Raw genomic sequence first — 24,335 nt, 5'->3', positions numbered from 1 at the left:
TTTGTTTACCTTCATGTAAAATCATTGCAGTGAAAAAAAGTGACATTGAACTGAGCTTCTAAGTCCTCTCCTATCTATTACCTAATTACAGTCCCATCCAGAGACAAGCATTACTAGTTCTACAGAGGAAGAAACCAAGAGTTAGGGAAGTCAAATTCTCTTTTTTAGCTAGTGTGTGAAAATAAGCAGAAAGTCACAGAATTGGGGCGTGCTGGAAAACTAAGCCCACATGTCTTCTAGATAAGAAAGTAGAAATTAGGCTTATTTCCTGTCTGGAAACCAGATATAATCACTGTTTTGTAAACCTGAGAGGACGTGCCCTTGAATTCTCTGGCAGCACACTATAATTTTCAAAGGCAGGTGTGAAATTTATTAATCTGTTAGATCTCTCTCTGCCATGATTTTAAAGATCCGTGGATGTAAATGGAGCACTTGAAAGCCTGCTGACATATAGAGAGTCTATATCTTGTTTAACAGCCAGAATATTAAAGACTCTTTGGATCCTCTTCACATCTCAGCCTCAATAGTCAACAGATGTCAGGCACTCAGAGAAAGTTAACCCTATCTTTCTCTTCCCTAAAGTTCCACCTTTTATAGTAATAATGAAGGCAGCCACATGACATTATTATTATTATTACTTTAAATTAGATTGTCACATTGAGTAAGAGTCTCTGTACATATACAAATGAAGCAATGCACATCAAATGAATGATCTAGTTTATTCCAGGAATGTGTTTTCTAAATTGTAAAATATTGTGCCGTATAAAACACTGTCCATTGTCCTATCATTATAATTAAGCAAATTAAGAGTCTTGAATTTAATAACTAACATAATTACCTTAACCATGCCTTTTAAGAAACTCTAGCAGATGATATGAATTAAAAAGAAAAGAAGTCATTCAGAGAGCAAGGACTATTTCACTTTAAGAAGGCAAAGAATTGTATGCTTCATGAAAAGGACTGTATCTCTCTGTAGAGTGGTTCTCAGGACAGCAACCAAGTGCATCCTCATCAAATCCACCTACTTGGCCTGCGTGGGAATGATGATACTTACAAGAGCTCAGCACACATGGCACACTTATTGCCATGTGTTTTGCCATCAGGGCCAAGGACTGGATCATTTTCCCTTGTGCATACAAGTCTTCCATCCTTCACATAAGGCCGAAAAGCACTACATACATCCTGAAGAACAGGGAAAAGAACTTAACATTCACCATCCTGATTGTAATGCCTTCCACACGGTTTTCAGAATTTTATAGTACTCAGTGCTTCTCTGCCCAATGCACACTAGCCACCTAGAGCAGTGCCAGATGCCTAGAAGTAGCTTAGTGAGTGTTGCATAATTCATGAGTTTGCATATGGTGCTCATTTACTTATTCATTTATTAGTAAACACAGATACCCTAGTATGTGCTAGAACTAAGGTGGAACACAGTCCTTGCACTCAACTTGCTCATGATCTATTGGATGACACAAAGAGACATTTAAAATATGATGTACTGGGTGCCTGGGTGGCTCAGTTGGTTAAGCGACTGCCTCCGGCTCAGGTCATGATCCTGGAGTCCCGGGATCGAGTCCCACATTGGGCTCCCTGCTCAGCAGGGAGTCTGCTTCTCCCTCTGACCCTCACCCCTCTCATGTGCTCTCTCTCATTCTCTCTCTCTTTCAAATAAATAAATAAAAATAATAAATAAATAAAATAAAATAAAATATGATGTACTAACTGCCCTGGTAGGTGCTCTAGGAGCATAGAAAGGGCACACCAAACCTTGACTTAGGAAAAAACATTCAGCTAGAAAAAGTCAAGTGTGGTATGTCTGAGATACTCCTTTCTTTCTCCTATAATCACAAGTGCACAGAATGTTAGCAAAGGGAAAAGCTATTTAATCCAAATCTCATTTTTAGATATGGAAACACTGGTACAGTGTGGGTAAGTAATTTGCCTAAGGTCTCTGGACAGCAAGTGACAGTGCTAGGGTTTCAATTCAGATGAGGTGACTGAAGCATAATGCCCTTTCTACTGTAAGTGTAGTTTCCTTTTGATGGATGGATGGATGGATTGATTTTTTTTTCATAGAAAGCAGAAATAGAGCTGAAAAGTCTAACTACCAAAGTCACCTGCTCCAGTTACAGGAACTATCAACTGCTTTTCATCTAAACAAGCAGGGCCCCATCTTAGGTAAAGCAAGAATTGCTTCCTTCCTAACACCCCACCAAAGAAGGAAGAGGAGAGCATCTTCTTTCTCTTTGAAGTCAGCCTCCCAAGATTTCCCACCATTTTGACACTTGTTCTCACCTGATCTGGATTATTGGTCTCACATTCCCCTTCACTTTTTATGCCAACTTGGGACCTGGTTTTACTGGAATTGAAAGTTAGTAGACACAGAAGTTTAGTATCACAAAACTTCTTACCATTCAAAAGTAACTTATTGTCACTGTATTAGGATTCTCCTTTGCCCTTGAAAACAGATGTCACATCACATTCTTTTCCTCATTTACTCTTTCTAATGAGAGCCTGTGTTTATAACTTGGAGTTGAAGAAATAGAATTATGTTGGAGGGCTAATAAGAGTCAGACCTATAAATATTATTTCTAGAATTTTCTTTCCTATGTCTAAAGAGGGTCCATATCAGAAGAGAGGGAAAAAGTACACCTTATAACTAAAAACAGCAAAGAACTATGCTGTTGTTGATAATGATGTTTTAAATATACGAATTCAAGTTTAAATGATCTAACATCCTGCTCTATTATTCTTTGTTTGGGTTATGCTGACTAATATTTTAGTTGTCACGGAAAGTACCTTAAGTACCAAGAATTAAGTTTATTCAGTCTAATAGAGCTTTAACACTATCTGAAAACAGAACCATAAATGTAAAATACATTTCCTACTTTTTAAAAAGGTAAGGCAGCTTAAAACCACAGCCTCTGTATAACAATAAAAAAACAACAAAAACAATATAAAGAGAAAAATGAAGTTATTAAAAGTTACAAGAAGTTATATCAAAAGCTATCATCTGAGGGAAACAAAAAAAAATTGAATACCAATGTTACTGCAGAGTGCCCTAGTAGACAAAGCTAAGGAAGAAACCCAATGAGCAGTATGGTTCTCACTGTATAATGAAGGAAGTATACCAGAAATTAGGGGTGACACTTAGACCTGAAGAGATTTAAAGAATCTATCACAGGATCCCCCACATAAAACATAGTAGTAATTAAATGTACAGTGTGCCCATAATAGTATTACAAAATACATATCTAATAAAACCTGTGTGTTCTCCCTATGTCTGTTTGTGTTTTCCATTTATGTTGACCACTGGTGAGAGGTGAAGGCATCATTTCAGAGTGCATCTCTGAAAATGCAATAATGCAAGGGATCAGAGTGATTTAATTCAGTTGTATTTTGGTAAAGATACTTATTACAAGGAGGGATAATGCTTGCAGAACCCTGAAGACTGAATATTTATCATATCCTTTATTAGTTTCAAGCACTGGTTGTTATTATGTGTGCAAAAAGTGAAGAGCAGACAATTCAAGACTGAGGCCACAGGCCAGAACCTGTGAAGCAGGTGTGCCATCTTGTTGACTGACAACCGACAGCCAAACGTAGCATTGAGGGTGGAGAAAGAATCAAACGGCGACAAAATGTGAGATGCTTTAGCTATGTGACAAAGGTCAAATCAATGGAAAGAAGTTCAATATTAAAAGTTCCAATTATCTATTCTAATATTATAAATTACTGAGCACTAAATAAAAAAATCATTTGATGATTAAATAATTCTCTGTAAAAAAAGATATATTCCTAGATAGAAAGGGACAGATGTCTGTATGTATATGTATATGTATATAAGTGCGTGTACATACCTGTGTGCTTATATGTGCATACAGGTAGATACTTAGATTTAGATCTATTAGATGTCTGTCTACTTCACAGAGACACTGATAACTCTCTGATAAACTGCATACAAAAGTGCTTTGTAAAATATAAAGTGTTGCACTTCATATTTTTTTCCTTAAGAATAGTAAAATGAGTGGTCCTAATAATTTCTGGATGGCTAACTTTCGCAAAATGAATTGATATTTTAAAGACTGTAAGAAAAAACTGTGGCATGTACTTACACGGAGAGCATGCTTTAGGGAGAAAGCCTGCTGCAGATACTCACGCGTTCTCAGCGCACAGCGCACATTTGTTGCTATAGGTTTTCCCATCTGTGCCACAGACGGCGGCGCTATCGAAGGTACAGATAAAATCCCCATTTCTCTCTTCTTTCCTGAAATCATCACAGTTCAACTGCAAGAGACATGATCAAACATCAAACTATAACATCAAAATATAAGACAGAAAATAGTCCTTAGATACATAAATACATTAATATTTTAAACCCACAACAAGATCACTTACTGGAAAACAAAACAGACTAAGGAGACTGCACAAATAACATCATGAATAATAAAACATGGCCCAAGAACAGAGATGTAAATAGATTTTAGGAGAAAGAATTGGTATTTGATTTCAGCCACTTGCTATCTGGGTGAGGTAGGCCAAGTCTCCCCTCTGAAACTTAGCATACTGTTTGTCAAATCCTGCCGGCCTTCTTAGCAGAGTGATAATGAGGTCGAGTAGATAAGAATAGGAAAGCTCTCTGTAAACTCTAAGCTACAATGAAGTTTTTATTATTATAGATTAGGGTAGTTATCAGGAGCCAGACTGCTGGGCTTATAATTCTAACTCTGCCACATACTGGCTGTGTGATGTGGGAGTTACATAACCCCTCTGTGCTTTAGTGTCCTTATTTGCAAAATGTGTACAATATTACTAACTCTCGGCATTTTTTTTTTTGATTCGAGACACAGAGATAGAGAGAGAGCATGAGCAGGGGGAGAGGCAGAGGGAGAGGGAGAAGAAGGCTCCTCGCTGAGCCAGGAGCCTGATGTGGGGCTCCATTCCAGGACCCCAAGATCATGACGCTCAAGCATCTGAGCCACCCAGGCGCCCCACCTCTCAGCATTTTAAAGAAGTTTCAGTGTATGAATACGTGCACAGCATTTACAACGGCGCATAGCATATCATAACCCTTCACTGTTGTTATTGTTGTTGTTATTTTAAACATTTTCCTCACTGACAATCAAGCCAATCATGAAACATGTTTTGAGGATGCTGGAAGAAATCTCCAAATCTCAGCTCAAATAATATGACACATACTTAGGGACATACCTGTATGGTGAGGAAAACAGCTACACTAGGTGGTTAACTGGAGACTAGGGTTTGATTCTCACATCTGCCACCCACTCACTCTACCTCTTTGAACCTTACTTTCCTTGTCTGACAAATGGAAAATTCACACCCCATCTGTCCTACAGATTTGTGCTGAGCATCAAATGAATACTTAGGAAACCTTATTTGGCAACACTATTGTGACATGAGCTAACTAAAGAAGACCTAGACTTAACTTGAATTTCATTTCTATCCAAAAGCAAAGAATGACACTGGAGAATTTTTTAGTTATTATATCACATGACAAAATAAATTTTTGATGTTATTGTCATAATAAAAATATTTTAAATATAGATGTGGAACACTTAGAATATAGATCTGTGACCTAGTATGTTACACAATAGAAACAATAAAAGAACAATTACAAATACATAGTGAATTTGTGAACCAAAAGTTTACATCAAGGAATACTTCTGAAAAACAATAAAAAAAGAAAAAGAATTTAAGGTAGAAAAAAAAAGCTATGGAACATAACCCACTGTTCATGTCATCTGTTGGGGAAGAAGTTAAAATAGAGTGAAGATAAGTAATGGCTATATGTGTTATTTCATTTATTCAGTAGTTCATTTGTTCCTCAAAATCCACTATACATCTGCTAGCCTCTGGGTTTCTACTAGATGAAGACACTGCCAAAAAAAAAAAAAAACCAACAACAAAAACTTGGAATATGTGCTCTAAGGAACTTATATTCTGATGAGAAGGTAAAGACCATAAATATGGTAATTTGAAATTAAAATAAATGCTATTAAAAATAATCTGAACAATAACTAGAATGATGGCTATTTTAAATACAGTGTCAAGAAAGATCTCTCCATAAAGGTAACATTTGAGGTAAAATGGGATTAATGAGGAGAAGCCAGCCACTGGAGATCTGAGGGAAGGACATTCCAGGAGTAGAGAACTGCAAGTGCAAAGGATCTGTGATAGGAACTAGACTGTCCTGCTTCAGGGGCACAATGGAGTGTGGCTGCTGTGTGAGGAAAAAGCAGAGAGCGGCAGGTTTTCTCTCTAGGGTCATTTCTGGAGAAACTAATGAAGCATGGGTGATATGGATTGATTTTATTGACTTGGGACAATCACCGCTATCCCCCTTCAGCAAAAGCAAGTGTCATACTAGGTCACAGGTGTTGGCAGGGTGATGACGAGTGATGACGGGGCAGATAAAAAGCGCAGCTGTGAGGCCCTGAGAACAGCTGTGGGTATTTACTCCTCCTCCCCCGCCTCCCCCGCCTCCCTCTCCAAACTCCAAGGGCTGGTAGGTCACAACTTATAGAGAACACCTCTTCCTAATGCTAACAGTTTCTGAGAGCTTACAGATGGATTCCTAACCTGACTGGAGTGGCAACAAACTGGTTCCAGAACCTTCTGATGTAGGCTTCATCTCCTTTCCTATCCTTACACTCCCCAGGAGAGGCAGAGACCAAATGTAGCCTTGAACACCATCTCACTCACTGTAGCAGAAAAAAATAACTAACGCTATTATGGAATGTTAGAGTAGAAATACCTGTATATGTAAGGAACAAGACATAAAAGAAATACGGTAATGTGGGCAATAGTCAGTATCAGTTGAAGCAGAATTATCAGAATGCATAGAAAAATAATTTTTCAAGACTGTAACTATTCTTTAGAGAGATAAAACATCTGCAATATGAAACAAGAAATAAAGAAGCTATAATGGGAAAAAAAGTGGAAGTTTTAGACATGGAAAATATTTAAATGGTAATCAATAAAACAATAGAAAGAATAAAAGCAGGGTAGGTACATGTACCTAAGGAATTTGTAAACCAGAAGATTAGATCAAGAAACTCTCAGAGAAGCAATGGTAAAGGAAAATGAATTCAAAATAGAAGAGAAAATCTAAAGAACATGGTGAATAGAATTAAAGTCCCAAAAAGGAGGCAACCATATATAGGAAAAATATTTGAAGAAATAGGGAACATTTCTAGAATCAATGAAAAATGAAAAAACAAAGAAAGATAGAAATAGCTATAGCAACTCAAAGATAGAATCTGGTCAATAACAAATTAGAGAGGTTTAGGGATTTTTAAGCAAATAAAAGCAAGCTAACATATGTTAGGGGAGAAGATACAGATATTAACAATAAACAAAGACATTAGTAATAGTGATGATAAATAATTATAAATACGGATATTTGGATAGGGGGAGTCATATTAAGAGCAAAAATAGATATGCAACATTTAACTCATCATCAAAGAAAAGCTGGAAGGAAGAAACTACTTTTAAAATAATTTTTTAAATCTGGTAACTGAAAATATGAAAAATTAGGAGAATTAAGTTCTAGTACAACAGAAATAACAACTGTAAATGAGCTAAACACACAAATTAAAACATGATTTGTGGTTGGATTTAAAAAACAGGATCAAACCAGGTATGGATGATAAGAGAGAATTAAAATTAAAGAGCACACAGATATTAAAACAATAGGATAAGAAAAGATATGAGGTAAAAATGAATAAGAAGAGAACAGATGCAGTAACATGAATACTAAAAATATAGAATTCAGCCCAAAATGCAGCATAAGTGACAAAGGATACTATATAAAGTAAAAGGAAAAACAGAACATGAAGGTATAATAACCACTGAGCATTCATTCACTTAATAATACAGGCTCTACCTCCGTCAGACTGCAACCAAAAAGATGTGATAGAATTAGATAAATCAGTAACTGGACTTAGGGATTTTAGCATATACTTCTGAGAAATTGATAGATCAAGGAAAAAATTAAGATGCTTAAGCCATTAGATTTTTATAGAAAACTACATCCAAGGAACAGCAAACAAACATTTTTTCCAAGACATAGGAAACACTTATAAAAGTGGAATATTTATTAGACCACTAAAAAAGTCTTAGGAAAATTTCAAAGAACCGATGTCATATGGTCTATGCCCAAAATTCAGTAAAATCAAAGTTAATTTAAAATAGATGAAGTGCAATATATTTGAAAATCAAATAACGTATTACTTGGAAGGGAGGAAAATTAAGGAATGTTTGGCAAAGAGCGACAAATGGAAACACTTCCAGCACAAATCTTGAGATAGATGATCATTAATATCTTCACATACTCTTGTCATGGAATCTTAGAAGTTAAAATTTTAAAGACTAGGTATTGCTCAATCCATTACAAAATGTGCAGCAGAGCAAACATAAAGAAATAGGAATAAGTGACACAGAAAACAAAAATAATTGAGAAGATTAACAAAAAAGCTGATATTCAGATTTCTATGACAATTGATAAGAGAAAGAGAAGATGGAAATAAAAATACATGCAATGATAATTGAAAATAACTGTATAAAAATTGAGATATACATACAATAAAAGCATATTATCAGTATCTATATGCTACAACATCTGAAAACCAAAATAGAGATGTGGCTACAAAAAAAAGTGTAAAATACCTACAGTGGTTTAATAATAAAAGTTGAACAGACCAATAGCATTATTCCCATTGATATACTGGTCTGAGATATTCCCTCCCCAAAATGCCCAAGTACTAATAGCTTTAAAATCCATTTTTCTAAACTGTTAAGAAAAAAGGAAAACTTGTATTGAGTAATAATAATTTACAAGTTATTCCAAAAATTGAGACGGTATGTGAACTGAAAAACAATTGTAGACAGTTTTATTGAGGTTTTACTTACATACCATAAAATTCATGAATTTTAAGTGTACAATTCAATGATTTTTGGTAAATTTATGGAGTTGTATGGCCATCACCATAAGCCAGTTTTAGAATATTTCCGTCACCCTAAGCGTTTCCCCTGTGCCCGTAAATTAACTGTAAATAGGTAATCCCCGTTCCCAGCTCTAGCCTTAGGCAGCCACAGAATTTTCTGACTATAAATTTACTTTTTCTCGATATTTCTTATAAATGGAATCATAAAGATGCAACTGTTTCATTCTGGCGTCCTGCACTTTGCCTAATATTCCTGAGGTTCATCCATGTCATAACAGTATCAGTGGCACTTCCCTTTTATTCCTGAATAATATTTCATTCTATAAATGTAGCTCATTTTGTTTATCCATCACCAGCAGACCTTCAGACATGTAGATTGTTTCCAGTTTTGGATTATTAAAAAGAATGTTGTTATGAATATTCACATGCCTGGCTTCAGATGGACATACGTCTTCACTTCAGTGGGGTAGGCTCCTAAGACCAAATTTGTTAGGTTATATGGTAAATTTATGTTTCACTTCTTAAGAAGCTGCCAGACTGTGTTCCAATGTAGTTGCACTCTTGAATACTCCTTCCTGCCATCTGTAAGTGTTCCAGTTTGTCCACAACCTTAACAACATTCTATATTTTCTGTTTTTATGATTTACAGCCATTCTTGTGGGTATGTAATGGTACCTCATTGTGGTTTTAATATGCATGCCCCTACATAATAATAATGTAAAACATCTTTTTAAGTGCTCCCTAGCCATTAAGATGTTTTTAGTGTAATGGCTTCTAATTGAGTTATCTTCTTATAAATGAGTTGTAAGAGTTCCTTACATATTGTAGATAGAAGTCTTTTACCCCATATATGAGTATTTTCTCCCAGTCCGTACTTGCTTTTCTATTGTCTCAATGATTTCATTTGAAGCCCAAATGTTTGTACAGGCATACTTTGGAGACACTGCATGTTTGGTTCTAGACCACTGCAAAAGGCAAATATTGCAATAAGGCAAGTCAAATGCATTTTCTGGTTTTCCAGGACATGCAAAAGTTATGTTTATACTATACTGTAGTCTATTAAGTGTGCAATAGCATTATGTTTAAAAACCACAATGAACATACCTTAATTAAAAGATACATTTTTTGCTAAAAATTTCTCATCATCATCTGAGTTTTCAGTGAGTCTTCCTCTTTTTGCTAGTCGAGGGTCTTGTCTCGATGTTCATACTGCTCGTGGATCAGGGTGGTGGTTGCTGAAGGTTGGTGTGGCTATCGCAATTTCTTAAAATAAGGCAACAATGAAGTGTGCCACATCGATGAACTCTTCCTTCATGAATGATTTCTCTGTGGCATGTGATGCCATTTGACTGCATTTTACCTACAGCAGAACTTCTTTCAAAATTGGAGTCAATCTTCTCAAACCCTGCCACTGCTTTCTCAACTAAGTTTATGGAATATTCTAAACTTTTATTGTCATTTCAACAATCTTCACAGCATCTTCACCAGGAGTAGATTCCAGCTCAAGAAACCATGTAAGTGACTCCTCGGGGTGTGCAGGTGGTACAGTTGGTTAAGCCGCCTGACTCTTGGTTCTGGCTCAGGTCATGATCTCAGGGTCTTGGGATGGAATCTCATGTTGGGCTGTGCACTCAGTGAGGAGTCTGCTTGAGATTCTCTCTTTCCCACTGCACCTCCCCCTGCCCCCCCAAATAAATGAAAAAAATATTTAAAAAAGAGAAGTGACTTATCATATGTTCATTTTATCACGAGACTGATGTAATTCAGTCATAATCAGCCTCCACTTCTAATTCTAGTTCTCTTACTATTTCCACCACATCTGTAGTTGTCCCCTCTGCTGAAGTCCTAAATCCCTAAAAGTCATCCATGAAAGTTGGAATCAACTTCTAAACTCCTGTTAATGTTGATACTGTATTTTGACCTCTTCCCATGAATCACGAATGTACATAATGGCATCTAGAACAGTGAATTCTTTCTAGAGGTTTTCAATTTACTTTCCCCAAAGCCATCAGAGAAATTGCTATCTATGGGAGCTAGAACCTAACAAAGTATGTTTCTTAAATAATAAGACTTAAAAGTCAAAATTACTCCTTGATCTATGGGCTGCAGAATAGATGTTGCATTAGTGGCCATGAAAACAACATTAATCTCATTGTACTTCTCCATTGAAGATCACTGATCACAGATAACCACAACAAACTTATAATAATGAAATTTTGAAATATTACGAGAATTACAAAGATGAGACATAAAATGAGCAACTACTATTGGAAAAATGGTATCAATAGACTTGTTTGATGCAGGATGCCACAAACCTTCAATTTGTAGAAAATGTCTGAGAAGCACAATAAAGCAAAGTGCAATAAAATGAAGTATGCCTATAATTTTGATAAAGTCCAACTTAGTAATTTTGTATTTATGGGTCAGTCTTCTGGTTTCATATCTAAAAACTCTGTCTAACCCAAATTCATGAATTTCTTCTGTTACATTTTAGCACAGAAATGTTATAGTTATGGCTCTTAAATTTGAGACTCTAATCCATTTTGAGTTAATTTTTGTGGATGATGTAAGGTAAGAATCTAAATTTATTTTTACAGATACTAAATTTTCCAAGCATTTGTTTATCTTGACAAGTTAGTCAAATATTTGACCATAAATGTAAAGAAGATCAATTCCATTCCACTGTACTGATTTTTATGCCTGTCCTTGAACCAATAACACACTGTTTTGTTCACTGTCATTTTATAATACATTTTGAAGTCAGTTACAGTTAGGTGTCCCAACATTTCTATATAAATATTAAAATCAATTTGTCAATTTCTACCCAAAAAGCCAGGATTTTTGTAGGGCATATGTTGAATTTATAGATTAATTTTGGAAGAATTGCCATCTTGATAATAATTTTTGGATTGTTCATTGCTACTATACAGAAATACAATTGAGTTTGCATTACTGATTTGTATGCTGAAATCTTGCTAAACTCATTTATTAGTTTCTTGCTAAAGTCATTCTCTAGTTTCTTTTTATAGATGCTTAGGATTTTCTATATATAGTATCATGTTCCTACAATGAAAAACAATTTCTTTCCTTCCAAGCAGAATGTCTTTAATTAATTAAGAAATTTTGCCTTATTATATTGGCTATACTCTCCAGTTCAATGTTGAATAGAAGTGGTGTGTTGAATAAAAGTGGTGAGAGCAATCATCTTCACTTTCTTCTCAGTCTTAAGGTAAAAGTATTCATTCCCTAACCATTAAGTATGATGCTAGTTATAGCTTTATCATAGATGTCCTTTATCAGCTGAGGAAGTTTTTAACTATTGGTAGTTTTTGTGCATGTGAGTGTGTGTGTGTGTGTGTGTGTGTGAGAGAGAGAGAGAGAAGGAGAGAGAGAGAGAGAGACAGGGAGAGTGTTTTTTTTATCTTGAATGACTGTTGGATTTTGTTAAGTGCCTTTTCTGCATCTATTGAAATAATGATGTAGTTTTGTCTTTATCAATATGGTGTACTAGATTTTCTGTTGTTAAACCAACCTTTCTTTCCTAGAATAATACCCATTTGGTCATGGTTTTATTTTTTTGTTGTTGTTGTTGTTGTGGATTCTGTTTGCTAATATTTTGTTAAGCATTTTTCTATGTATGTTTATGAGTAATATTTATCAGTAGTCTGCTGTAGTTGTGATATCTTCCTTTGGATTTTGTATCAAAATAATACTGGCGGGTAAGTGTTACTTCTTCTATTTCCTGAATGAGTCTATAAAAGATTAATATTATTTCTTCTTTCAATATTTGGTGGGGGTCATCAACAAAATCTGAACTTTTCTTTCATTTAATCATGGATTCAATTTGTTTACTTGCTATACATCTATTTTGATTTTTTATTTCCTCTTGGGTCAGTTTTTAGTAATTCATGTATTTCTAAGAATTTGTCTATTTCATGTCAGTTGTCTACTTTTTGGGCACAAATTTGTTCATAATATTCTAATATAGTCCTTGTAATTTCTCTAGGGTATATATTGATATTTCATATTTCATTCCTGATTTTGGTAATTTTTGTTTTCTCTCTCTCACTTTTTTTTTTTGGTCAATTTGTCCAAAGGTTTGCCAGCTTTGTTAATCTTCTCAAAGAAAAACATTTGGTTTATTAACTTTCTATTATTTTAATGTTTTGTATTTTATTGATTTCTGCTCTAATCTTTATTATGCCCCTCCTTCTGATTGGTTGAGGTTTAGTTTGCTCTTCTTTTTCTAAGTTTCTTAATGTAGAAGTTAAGATTATTAATTTGTGACCTTTCTTCTTGTCTGATTGAGGTATTTAAAGCTCTATACAATGCTTTAGCTAAACCCATGTCTCAAATTATGTTTTTTGTATTTATTCAGTTCAAATTATATTCTAATTTCTCTCTAATTAATCCACCAGTTATTTAGAAGTATGCTACTTCTTACTGTCCAAATATTTGGGGATTTCCCTAATTTCTTCCTCTTGTTGGTTTTCTATTCAACTCTATTTTTCAGAAAACATACTTTGTATGATTTTCTTCTTTTAAATTTATTGAGATATATTTTATATCCTAGTATTTAGTATTCAGTCTTTTTGTAGAATGTTTCATTGTTCCTTGAAAAGAATGTACCTTCCGCAATAATTGGGGAAACACTCTCTATATTTCAGTTAGTTCCTAGTGTTGTTCAAGTATTCTATATCTTTGATGATATTTTGTCTAGTTCTATCAATTTTTAACAGTAGAATATTAAAATTTCTAACTATTATTGTTGAATTGTCTATTTCTTCATTTAATTATAGCATATCTGGTTTCATACATTTTGAGCTTCTGTTAGTCGGAGCATATACATTTATAATTGTTATATCTCCTGGTGTATTAATACTTTTAAATTACAAAATGTCCCTATTTGTCTCCAATAATATTATTTGTCTTAAGGTCTATTTTGTAAGATGGTAATATAGCAAATACTGCTCTCTCATGTTATATTTGACCTGGTATCACTCATCATTTCATACCTTTTGTGTCTTTGAATTTAAGGAGTATGTAATGGAGAGAGTTTATAGTTGCTTTTTTTAATCATACAAAAATCTCCACCTTTTGATTTGAATATTTAAATCATTTACATTTAGTATAATTATTGATATATTTACATTTGCTACATTTCTATTTGTTTTCAATATGCTCCTGTCCTTTTCTACTTCTTTATCCTCCACTACTGCCTTCTTTTTGGTTACATATTTCTAGTGTGTCTTTTTAACTCTTGTGTTGATTTTATATATTTATTATATATATGTCATTTTCTTGCTGGTTACTCTAGTAATTGCAATATGCCTCCTAATTTATCACAATCTATTACAGATTAATATTTAACTCTGTTAAAATATAGAAACTTTGCCCTAATACAGCTCTATTTCCTTTATTCCCCTTTGCACTATAGTTATCTTAAATATTTTATCTATATACCCAATAAAACAGAATTGTAATTATTGCTTTATGTAATATTATATCTTTAAAAGAAACGAGGTGAGGGGCACCTGGCTGACTCTGTCAGTAGAGCATGGGACTCTTGATCTTGGGGTCGTGAGTTCAAGCCCCACATTGGGTGTAGAGATTACTTGAAAAAATAAAATCCTTAAAAAATTTAAAAAAAAAAGAAAAGAAACTGGATGAAAATAAGGGAAATATATTTACAAACTAGTTCATATTAACCATATATTTATCATTTCTGGTGCTTTTCATTTCTTTCTGGAAGTCCAAGTTACTATCTAGGAGTCATTTCCTTTCAGTTAAAGGACTACCCTTATTATGACTTAGTAAGACAGGTCTGAAGGCAACAAATTTTCTCAGATTTCATTGATTTGGAACTATCTTTATTTGACTTAATTTTTATAGATTAATTTTGGTGGATATAGAATATTGATAAACATTTTTTTTTTCTGTCAGCACTTTGAGCATGCCATTCCATTGTCTTCTGGCCTTCATTATTTTAGATGAGAAGCCAGTCATTAATTGTAACCAGTATAAAGAATGTGTCATTTTTCTTTTGCCACTTTAAAAATTTTCTCTTGATTTCAACATTTTGATCATGATAGGCCTAAGTTTCAATCTCTTTTTGTTTATCCTATTTGGGACTTGCTGAAATTCTTGAATGTAATGAGTAATTTTTTTTTTTAAATCAAACATGATACATTCGGGGCCATTATTTCTTGAAATAATTTTTCTGTCTATTTTATCTCCCTTTAATTTTGGTATTTCTTTGCGCATGTTTTGGCATGCTTACTACCTCAGAGACTCTGTGACTCTATTTTTCATCAATATTTTTTCTCTATTTCTATTGTTAACTTTTATTGATCTTTCTACAAGTTTACTAATTCTTTCTTATGCAACCTCAAAGCTGCTTTTGAAACTCTCTACTGAATTTTTTATTTGACTTATGCTTGTCAACTCCAGAATTTTCATTTGAGATATATACCTTTGTCTATCTCCATCTCTATCTCCTGAAAATTTCTATTTGTTTATTCATTGTCATTATACTTTCCTTTAATTATCCAACTATGGTTTTCTTTAGTATTTGAACATTTTTAAAATAGGTGCTTCAAATCTTTGTGAAATCTAACATTCAGAGACACTCAGATAGTTTCCATTGGCTTTTCTTTCCCTTATGGGTCATACATTCCAGTTACTTTGCGTATTTCATAATTTTTGTTGAAGATCGGAAATTTTGGATAATGATTTCACTAGAAAGATTATTTTTGTTGTTTTATTCTTTATTTGCATCTTTGGCTGTGCTAACTCTCTGATTTCTTGCTGTCCGATAGTATATAGCTGTTGATGTGTCTGTTATGAAAATATTTATAGCTTTTATTTTTTTAAGACTGGCTCTCTAGGTTTTTCTTTCTCTATCTCTATAACTTAGTGATTGGCCAATGATTAGATACAGTTTGGGCTCAAACACCTCAGGCTTCCATTGCATGGAGGAGGGCATTCAAAATTCAGGATATAGTTACATCTACCCCAGCATTTGCTTTCCACTGGGATTTTTTCACATGTGTTTTCTTTTTCTTTTTTTTTTTTTTTCTGGTGCAGAAAAGGTGGTTTTATTAAAGTACAAGGACAGGACCTGTGGGCAGAAAGAGCTGCTTTATGTGTGTTTTCTAAGTGCTTGCGCATGGTCTTATGCAGCTAAAACTTTGTGAATTGCTTGGTCCCACTTTGCTCTCTGCAGCCCATGTGTGAAGACTCAGCCAGAAATAGGCTTGCCTCAACCATGCTACAACTTCAGGCCACTGTCCTTACTCTTATTGAAGATCATGACAGCCACTGAAAACATCTCTGGACATGATTGTTGCCCACTATAAATTACTTTAATAAAGACAGTGCAGTTCCTGACCCTCATAGCCTGCCTTAGGAAGGTAGACCCTCCATACCAACCAAGCAACAGGAATGAGATGGGAGTATCCCTAAACAAGAACATCACAGACCGCCCCCCCATTGTTCCAGTTAAAAATTTAGCAGTTTTTCAAGCATAAATGCTTGTCAGAGTGATATAGGCTAGTCAGAGTGACTCAATTTCTAGAGTACTATAACGGTTGTTTTGGTCAATTTTGTCTCAATTTATAGTTGTTTTTTGGATAAAGGATTTGTTGACCTCCTTATTCAGCCATAGCCTTAGGTGCCACCTCTCAGGGTAATTTTATATTGATTTCAAAACCAGACAAGAATAATTAAAAAGAGAAAAGTATACACTCGTTTTACTTATGAAAATAGTTTCAAATTTTCTAAATGAAATACTAACTATCCAGGTGCCTGGGTGGCTCAGTTGGTTAAGCAACTGCCTTCGGCTCAGGTCATGATCCTGGAGTCCCCAGATCGAGTCCCGCATCGGGTTCCCCACTCAGCGGGGAGTCTGCTTCTCCCTCTGACCCTCCCCCCTCTCATGTGCTCTTTCTCTCTCTCATTCTCTCTGTCTCAAATAAATAAATAAAATCTTAAAAAAAAAAAGAAATACTAACTATCCAAATTCAACAGTGTATTAAAAATGTATTATGGTTAAGTATTATTTACCCTAAGAAAACATTAGTAGTTTAACATAAGCAAATTTATCAAGAAATTTATTACATTAATAGACTGAAAGAGAAAAATCAGAAAATTATATTAACAGTTGTAGAAAAGACATTTGGTAATGATCAAAACAGATTCGGGAGATTAAGAACAGAAAGGAATTTTCTAAACTTGCTGAAGTTTATTTATAAAACACCTACAGTAAGCATAGTTAATGGAGAAACTCTAGATATATTCCTTTTAATATATGAAGAGAGGGCAAGCTGATATTCATTATCATCACTACTATTTAACTATGGAATTCTAGATCCTGGCCAATGATATAAGAAAAGAAAAAGAAATAAAGGAGTGAGAAAATGGAAAAGGAAGTTATAAAACACCTATTATCTCCTTTTATGCAGATAATGTGATCAACTACCAAGAAAAAAAATGATAGAATTAATAAACTATCAGAATCAACACAAGATATCATAAAGCTGTTCAATGTAAGATCAACCTGTAGAAATCAATAGAAATTGTCTATACCAACAATAACCAGATAGAAATACTATAAACAAAATACCAAACAAAATATCAATAAAATGACAAATTTTCTAGGTATTAGCAAAAATTATAAAAATCTGTGGAGAATACTTAATAGATTTCATAAAGTAGACAGAAATTATTATGAATTAATGATAAGGTATTCTGTGTTCTTGAGTTGGGCAGGCTAATATTATAAAAAGGTCAATTTTACTCAAATTAATTGATAAATTCTTTGTATCCCTAATCACTTTGGGTTCCCAAACTCAAGTTGGATTTTACATTAACTCAATAAACTTTTTATTTCTAGTATATGGGAAAATATATGTCTATGTATAGGTAAGTGAACTTGGAAAAAGATGAATTAAGAAAGGGGACCTGCCTTATTAGTTATTAAAGCAATGAGCTCATCTGAACAGAATAGGGAACTCAGAAGCACACATATACACACATAAGAACTTAATATCCTACATAGTTGGCAACCTACATCAACGAGAAACATTGAATAAAGGAATCAATCAATTTAAAAAATAAAATTCTCTACATGGACCAAATACATTAAAGATTATGAGGAATTGGACTATGGGTGATAGAAATGAAAATGGTGAAAAGAAGTCATATTTGAGATAGACTTTGGAGACAATACCAATGAGAGTTGTAAATGGATTGGATATTAGAGTTGGAAAGTGAAAAAATGCCATACTAGTGAAGAAGAAATTGATGATGCAAGTGAGAAAGGCTGTCTGTAGGAGGAAAATTCTTGAGCAGGAAGAGCACCTTATTCTGAAAGTGAGCATCAGGGTTGATTTTTGATGGGAGGAACCTAAGCAGAGAAAGTAGTAGATTTTTCTCTCTTATGGGGGAAAGTAACAACAAAAACAATGTAATAACATGAACCCATTCAAACACAAACAAGTAAAAGTCTAAACAGAAATTACCCAAAGGGCCTGCAGCCAAATATGGACTACCTTAATTTGTAAGTAAGTATATTCCTAGGTAGCAAAACAAGTAATCATAGGGACTTAAAAGGTAAAAATTATAACTCAGGCATAAAATGATAACAGAAAGGTATAATGTCTTAGAATTCCAAAATTTTATTTCTTAAAAATCTTATTTGATTAAAATTCAACATTTACATCTGACTAGCAATATTTAGAAATAGTTTTGTTAGAACTGGTATGTATGGGGTGATAGACATTGGGGAGGGTATGTGCTATGGTGAGCGCTGTGAATTGTGCAAGACTGTTGAATCACAGATCTGTACCTCTGAAACAAATAATGCAATATATGTTAAGAAAAAAAGAAGAAGAAGAAGAAGATAGCAGGAGGGGAAGAATGAAGAGGGGTAAATCGGAGGGGGAGACGAACCATGAGAGATGATGGACTCTGAAAAACAAAGTGAGGGTTCTAGAGGGGAGGGGGTGGGGGATGGGTTAGCCCGCTGATGGGTATTAAAGAGGGCATGTTCTGCGTGGAGCACTGGGTGTTATGCACAATGAATCATGGAACACTACATCAAAAACTAATGATGTAATGTATGGTGATTAACATAACAATAAAAAGAATTGGTATGTACGTGTATTTCATTTTTTCATTTGTCATTGGCTTATGTTTTATATCTTAAAACATCATTGATCAGTTTCTCATGAAGGAAAAAGATGCGGAGGAGAGGGTGGAGAAGGAGAATAGATCTTAGTGAATGAGCCTCTCTCTAAATGTGACAGCTAAAGGCAGGATTGGAACTTACCAGGAAATTTTCTGATCTTCAGAGATTTTGTAGAGCACAGAAGCTGCTCGCTGTTGCTCAGATAAAGGATTTGCGGTGACTGACGAATTGAGTGGTGACTGTGTTCTTGTTTTAAAAGTGAAACCAGTCGAGTTCAAGCAAACAATGTGGTTGAGTAGATTTACTGTGGAGGCTAAGATTCTCAGACATTCCTAAGTAACACTGATGGGGAAAATTTTAGCTTGGTAAGTCCAGGGATGTTACAGTAATTTGGGTGTGTCTCCCTGACTGATCGTTTTAATTATGTGTCAGGGACAGGAGAGGAGGAACTAAAAGAAGAAACTACCCAGGAGACTTGGAGTGATATGAATAGTTGTCAGGATTCCTAGTGATAACCCCCAGCTTCGTCAACAGCTTACTGTGACACAGTGTAGGCCAGAAATTTCCCTCAATCCGGGTCTAGTATTTTTATTTTTTCGTAGAAATAAAAAAAATTACAAAGTGAAATCATTGTGCGGGGCTTGCATCTTTATGGTTTCTTTCATTTTATTCCATTTTTTATTAAAAACCATTTTTTTTTTTACCACAGAATACTTTTCTCAAACAAATATTAGCCTGTTTTCCAAAGTGCAAAATAGATATAAATAAGCACCTCTAGTTGAGTTAGGGAAACTCTCTAGGTATCAGAAAGGACATGCAATAGGAAGTAAAAGAAAAAAAGAAAAAAGAAATAAAATGAATCAGATGCCTGCTAACATATGTTAAACACTGTATTTGGCTTTTTAAAGTTAGTTTCTCATTTGATCCACATTCCTTTTCACAGATGAAAAAAATAAGACCCCAGAGATACAGAAATTGTCCAAGTGATACAGACAGTGAGTAAGAATTCTGACATTTGAAATTAGTTCTGATAATTCCATGAAGGTTTTTGTTGAAGCTGAGACAGGACAGGAGGAATGAGAAATGACCATGGAAGGCAGACATCACACTGACTTACTCCACCTCTTAGTGTCTGTCAGTGCCCAGAATGTTTTCTGAGAGTTGGGTCATGGGTTGGGCATACGGACAAGACGTACCAGAGATTTAGCCTACCCCTGGACTAAGCCATGTTCCCTCCCTTCTAAGTAGCTGGCTTCACAATAGGTATGACCTAGTAATTAGGAAATAAACAGATAGCTCTAAATAGAGTCAAACATAATCTTGAAAGCAATTACAACAAGTTGACTTCAAATAATCTCACCTTTTCTGGGGCAGTGGCCCGGGAGGCTCTTGTTAAATAGCTGGCTCTTTTCTGGGATTTTGCGTCTTTTTCCCTGGAAGAGAGCAGGAAGTAGCATAGCTTAGACATGCTTTCCCAGTTTGGGGGAAAGATTTGCATACGTGTCAACCTTAATTTTGACTCTTTGCCTCAGCTCAATCTAGTATATCACATGTGGGGGTGGTACGTGCAGAAATTAGCTCAGGCACCATAAGTCTCTCCTCAGTGCTGAAAAATATCTCAGACATGGCTCTACAAGAGGCAAGAATCCCTACCTTTAACCGCACAACCAACAGACTACTCCCCGACCCCTTTAAAAGCTTCCAACCTCCAGGTGGTAACCAACTCTAAAAGCCATCTCTATATCGTTGGGATAGTGTCTTGGAAATACCATATTCACACTGAACCAAAATCTATCTGCTTGTTTTGGTTCTGGTTCTAAACTGTAAGGTCCCACAGAGCAAATTCAGAAATTTAAGGAGAGCTTTTATGCTTTGTACATGTCTTTTCCAGTTTAAGAAACCAAGACTATTCCAACATAATTTAAATAGGTAACAAAAACTATAATTGAGTTAGTGACGTCAAAGAGATAAATAACCTGTCTTGTATGTCTCAAGGCAGTTTATTTTTATTTTAAATTATTTTTCAGTAAATGTATTATATTCATAGTTTCAGTCCCCTTTCAAGACACCCTATATAACAAGAAGGAAGCTTTATAGTAAATAATATATCTGTTGATTTACATTCAGCTTTCAAGAGAATAAGAAAAAATTGCTCAGCTTGCCCTGGGTCTCCCTCATCCCCACCCCCTAAATCTTGCCCTTCTTCCTTCATCTTCTACGATTTCTTCACTAGGCGCAGCATGTGTGATCACAGCTTCATTAACCCAATATTATTGACTAGGTCAAATTAAATCCCCTGAAACATACTCCCTGGCATTTAAAAAGCTAATTATAACAACATAATTATCTTGAGTGGATAAGCTTAGCATTGGCTTGGTATCAGTGTTGAAGTTTTGATGGTGGTCAGAAATTAAAGATGACCTCCTTGTTCAAAAACAGATTAGAACACTCTGATTTGAGGATTTTCGATGGATAACAAGCCTTTTTTCACCTTTGGGTGTCACTGAAGAGAAGGAAAGAAGCAAAGAAGCATTGCATAGATGTCAGTAAACCTCCAGGACACTCACCCTTCCTGAGCTGCAGGGAGGTGCAAGCTAAAATCAGTTCTTTAGACTATGTTATCCTAGCATAATCTGAAATGTGTACAGACGCTGGCAGCTCACAGGATCAGGATGTGTCCTGCTTAAGTCTTTCTACTGGTTGGCTGCCATAAGGAGAGTTTGGCATCTTTCCCCCAGGGGGCTTTTCTCAGTCCCAAGGGCACAACAGAGTCAGGGCTTAACAGACCCAAGAATTCTTTTTTTCCCAGAGTCAGGAAACTCAAATTGGAACTACTTCCTCAAAAGTCTATTAAGTGCTACATACCCTCTGGAATGCTTTGGAACACCATTTGAGCGATTGTTAAAATCTTTTCAGGTAGGTGGCACTTATCCAACTTCACCTGATTAAGAGGTATCAGAGTGATCTGCTAAGCATTTTTATTTAATCTTTTAGAGTTAGAAAAATACATTTGACAGAATATAAAAAGAATACATTTACTGGTCCAGAGAATAGCTGGGAACTCAAACAATTAAAGAGGAATTTTACTCACAATATCATTTTGCACGTGGCACATCTATTGATGAAGGCTATTCCATCAGGGCTCTGAAAAAGTTTTTTATCTTGGGAACAAAATAATTTTCCATTTTTCATTAATGCCTGATACTCATCGCATGTTTCCTAAGGAAAAGATGAAAAAAAGCGTGTTTACTGAAATCTCATCAAAGTAAGACTTTACCTTCTAAGAACTTCCTTGAGCAATACTATTTATTTATTTTTATTTTTTATTTTTTTAAAGATTTTATTTATTTATTTGACAGAGACAGAGACAGCGAGAGCAGGAACACAAGCAGCGGGAGTGGGAGAGGGAGAAGCAGCCTTCCTGCTGAGCAGGGAGCCTGATGTGGGGCTCGATCCCAGGACCCTGGGACCATGACCTGAGCCGAAGGCAGGCGCTTAACGACTGAGCCACCCAGGTGCCCCAGCAATACTATTTAAAGACCAGTACCTGCTTTGTATAGAAGCCATTCACTCAATCGACACAAATAACATAAACAAAAACAATGACTGGACTGTCCATCTACTTAATAAGCTTTCTTCCAAAAACAATTAGTGAAATGGAAAGACTTGACCTTATATTCCAGGGTTGTAGTTTACAAGCCCAATAGCCATAGCAAGTTAACTTCTCAATGGCTAAATTATCCTATCTGTAAAAATAGAGGCTATAATTTCCTATGTTCCCCATGTATTGTGAGGATTAAATATTATAAGTATGTATAACTTTCAAAGTGCCTGACACATAGTAGATAATCAATAATTACATTAGCCTCCCTCCTTCTTCCTTCTCCTGTTTTATTATTACTGTGATTACTATTATTGGAATATGACACATATAAAATACCTAGTACACAGTAGGTCAATAATAATTACTGCCAAAGGAACACAAAAAGCTTGCTGAAAAGGTTAAGTCAATATATTTTATGGAAAGCTTGCTATATGTCACTCTTAAAATCAATGGCGCATTTGCACTATCTCTCAAGTACTGATTTAATATGTTATACTCCCTATTAGTTTAGAAAATCCAGTGGGCCTTTAGAGCAAGCCTTTGGAATCTAAGTTACGTGGTTTTTTGGTTTTATTTTGATTTTGCCAAAAAAATGGGGTAACAGGGTGATGGGCATTAAGGAGGGCATGTGATATAATGAGCCCTGGGTATTACACACAACGATGAATCACTGAACTCTACCTCTGAAACTAATAATACAGTATATGTTAAATAATTGAAATAAAAAAAAGAATTCTGTCCAGCCTCTTATATCTTTATAATAATCATTAAATCAGTCAACAAAACTTCATTACAGTATTAATTTACTTTGCTAAGTGACACAGATATAGCTACGTGCATGGATATAGCAATAAAGTGGAAGCATCTTTGCCTAAACTGTGCTTACCATCGAATGGATAATGATGTACTTCACCTAGCCTCTTAAACATGGGAGGCAGTTGGTAGCACTTGCAGAATGAATAATGGTGAAGAAGAATAAATAAATAATATCAGAGACCAGCCCTGGGAAATTTTGCCAGTGGGGTGACCTACTAAAATATCTCTCAAATTATTATCACCACCCAGTGATCTTATCTGAGTAGCCCAGCAATAATTTCTGGCAACAGTCTGACGACTGGGGCCTCTTGAGATCTGTCTAGTCTCTGACTTTACAGTATCTTATGCCAACATTGCAAGTTACTGCTTAGCTTGCCGGATATAACTGATTCTACATAGTCTAGATAATACTTTGTCATAGAATCAGAGAGGAGCCTAGTGTTTTTTATGATAGAAACATATCCCTTGTGAGGCAGGTCTTAAGAAAGCATTAAAAACGGGACATCTGGGTGGCTCAGTCGGTTAAGCATCTGCCATCAGCTCAGGTCATGATCCCAGGGTCCTGGGATCGAGTCCCGCATTGGGCTCCCTGCTCAGCGGGGAGCCTGCTTCTCCTTCTGCCTCTGCCTCTCTCTCTCTCTGTCTCTCATGAATAAATAAATAAAATCTTTTTTTTTTTTAAAAAGAAAGCATTGAAAACAAAGATTCATGAAATACTAGAATGAAGCTTTTTATAGTTTTCAGCAGTCAGTTGAAAAAC

The 24,335-nt window shown here is 35.1% G+C and overlaps 1 protein-coding gene across 1 annotated transcript in view; it reads right to left on the bottom strand.

Moving 5' to 3' along the window:
* SPINK5 (serine peptidase inhibitor Kazal type 5) overlaps positions 1-24,335 on the bottom strand; it is a 173,793-nt gene that overhangs the window by 45,304 nt on the left and 104,154 nt on the right. The window contains exons 5-9 of the mRNA XM_027604428.2: positions 22,247-22,374; positions 20,516-20,588; positions 4,160-4,287; positions 2,296-2,359; positions 1,055-1,182 (exon numbers count right to left, since the gene is read on the bottom strand). Coding sequence (XP_027460229.1) covers positions 1,055-1,182; positions 2,296-2,359; positions 4,160-4,287; positions 20,516-20,588; positions 22,247-22,374 — 521 coding nt within the window. The remainder of the gene's footprint in view (positions 1-1,054; positions 1,183-2,295; positions 2,360-4,159; positions 4,288-20,515; positions 20,589-22,246; positions 22,375-24,335) is intronic.

This window comes from Zalophus californianus, chromosome 5 (genome assembly GCF_009762305.2).
Source record: "Zalophus californianus isolate mZalCal1 chromosome 5, mZalCal1.pri.v2, whole genome shotgun sequence".
In the NCBI taxonomy this organism is placed as follows: Eukaryota; Metazoa; Chordata; class Mammalia; order Carnivora; family Otariidae; genus Zalophus; species Zalophus californianus.
Note: the sequence above shows the minus strand (reverse complement) of the source record. Positions and strands in the feature narration are given on the sequence as shown.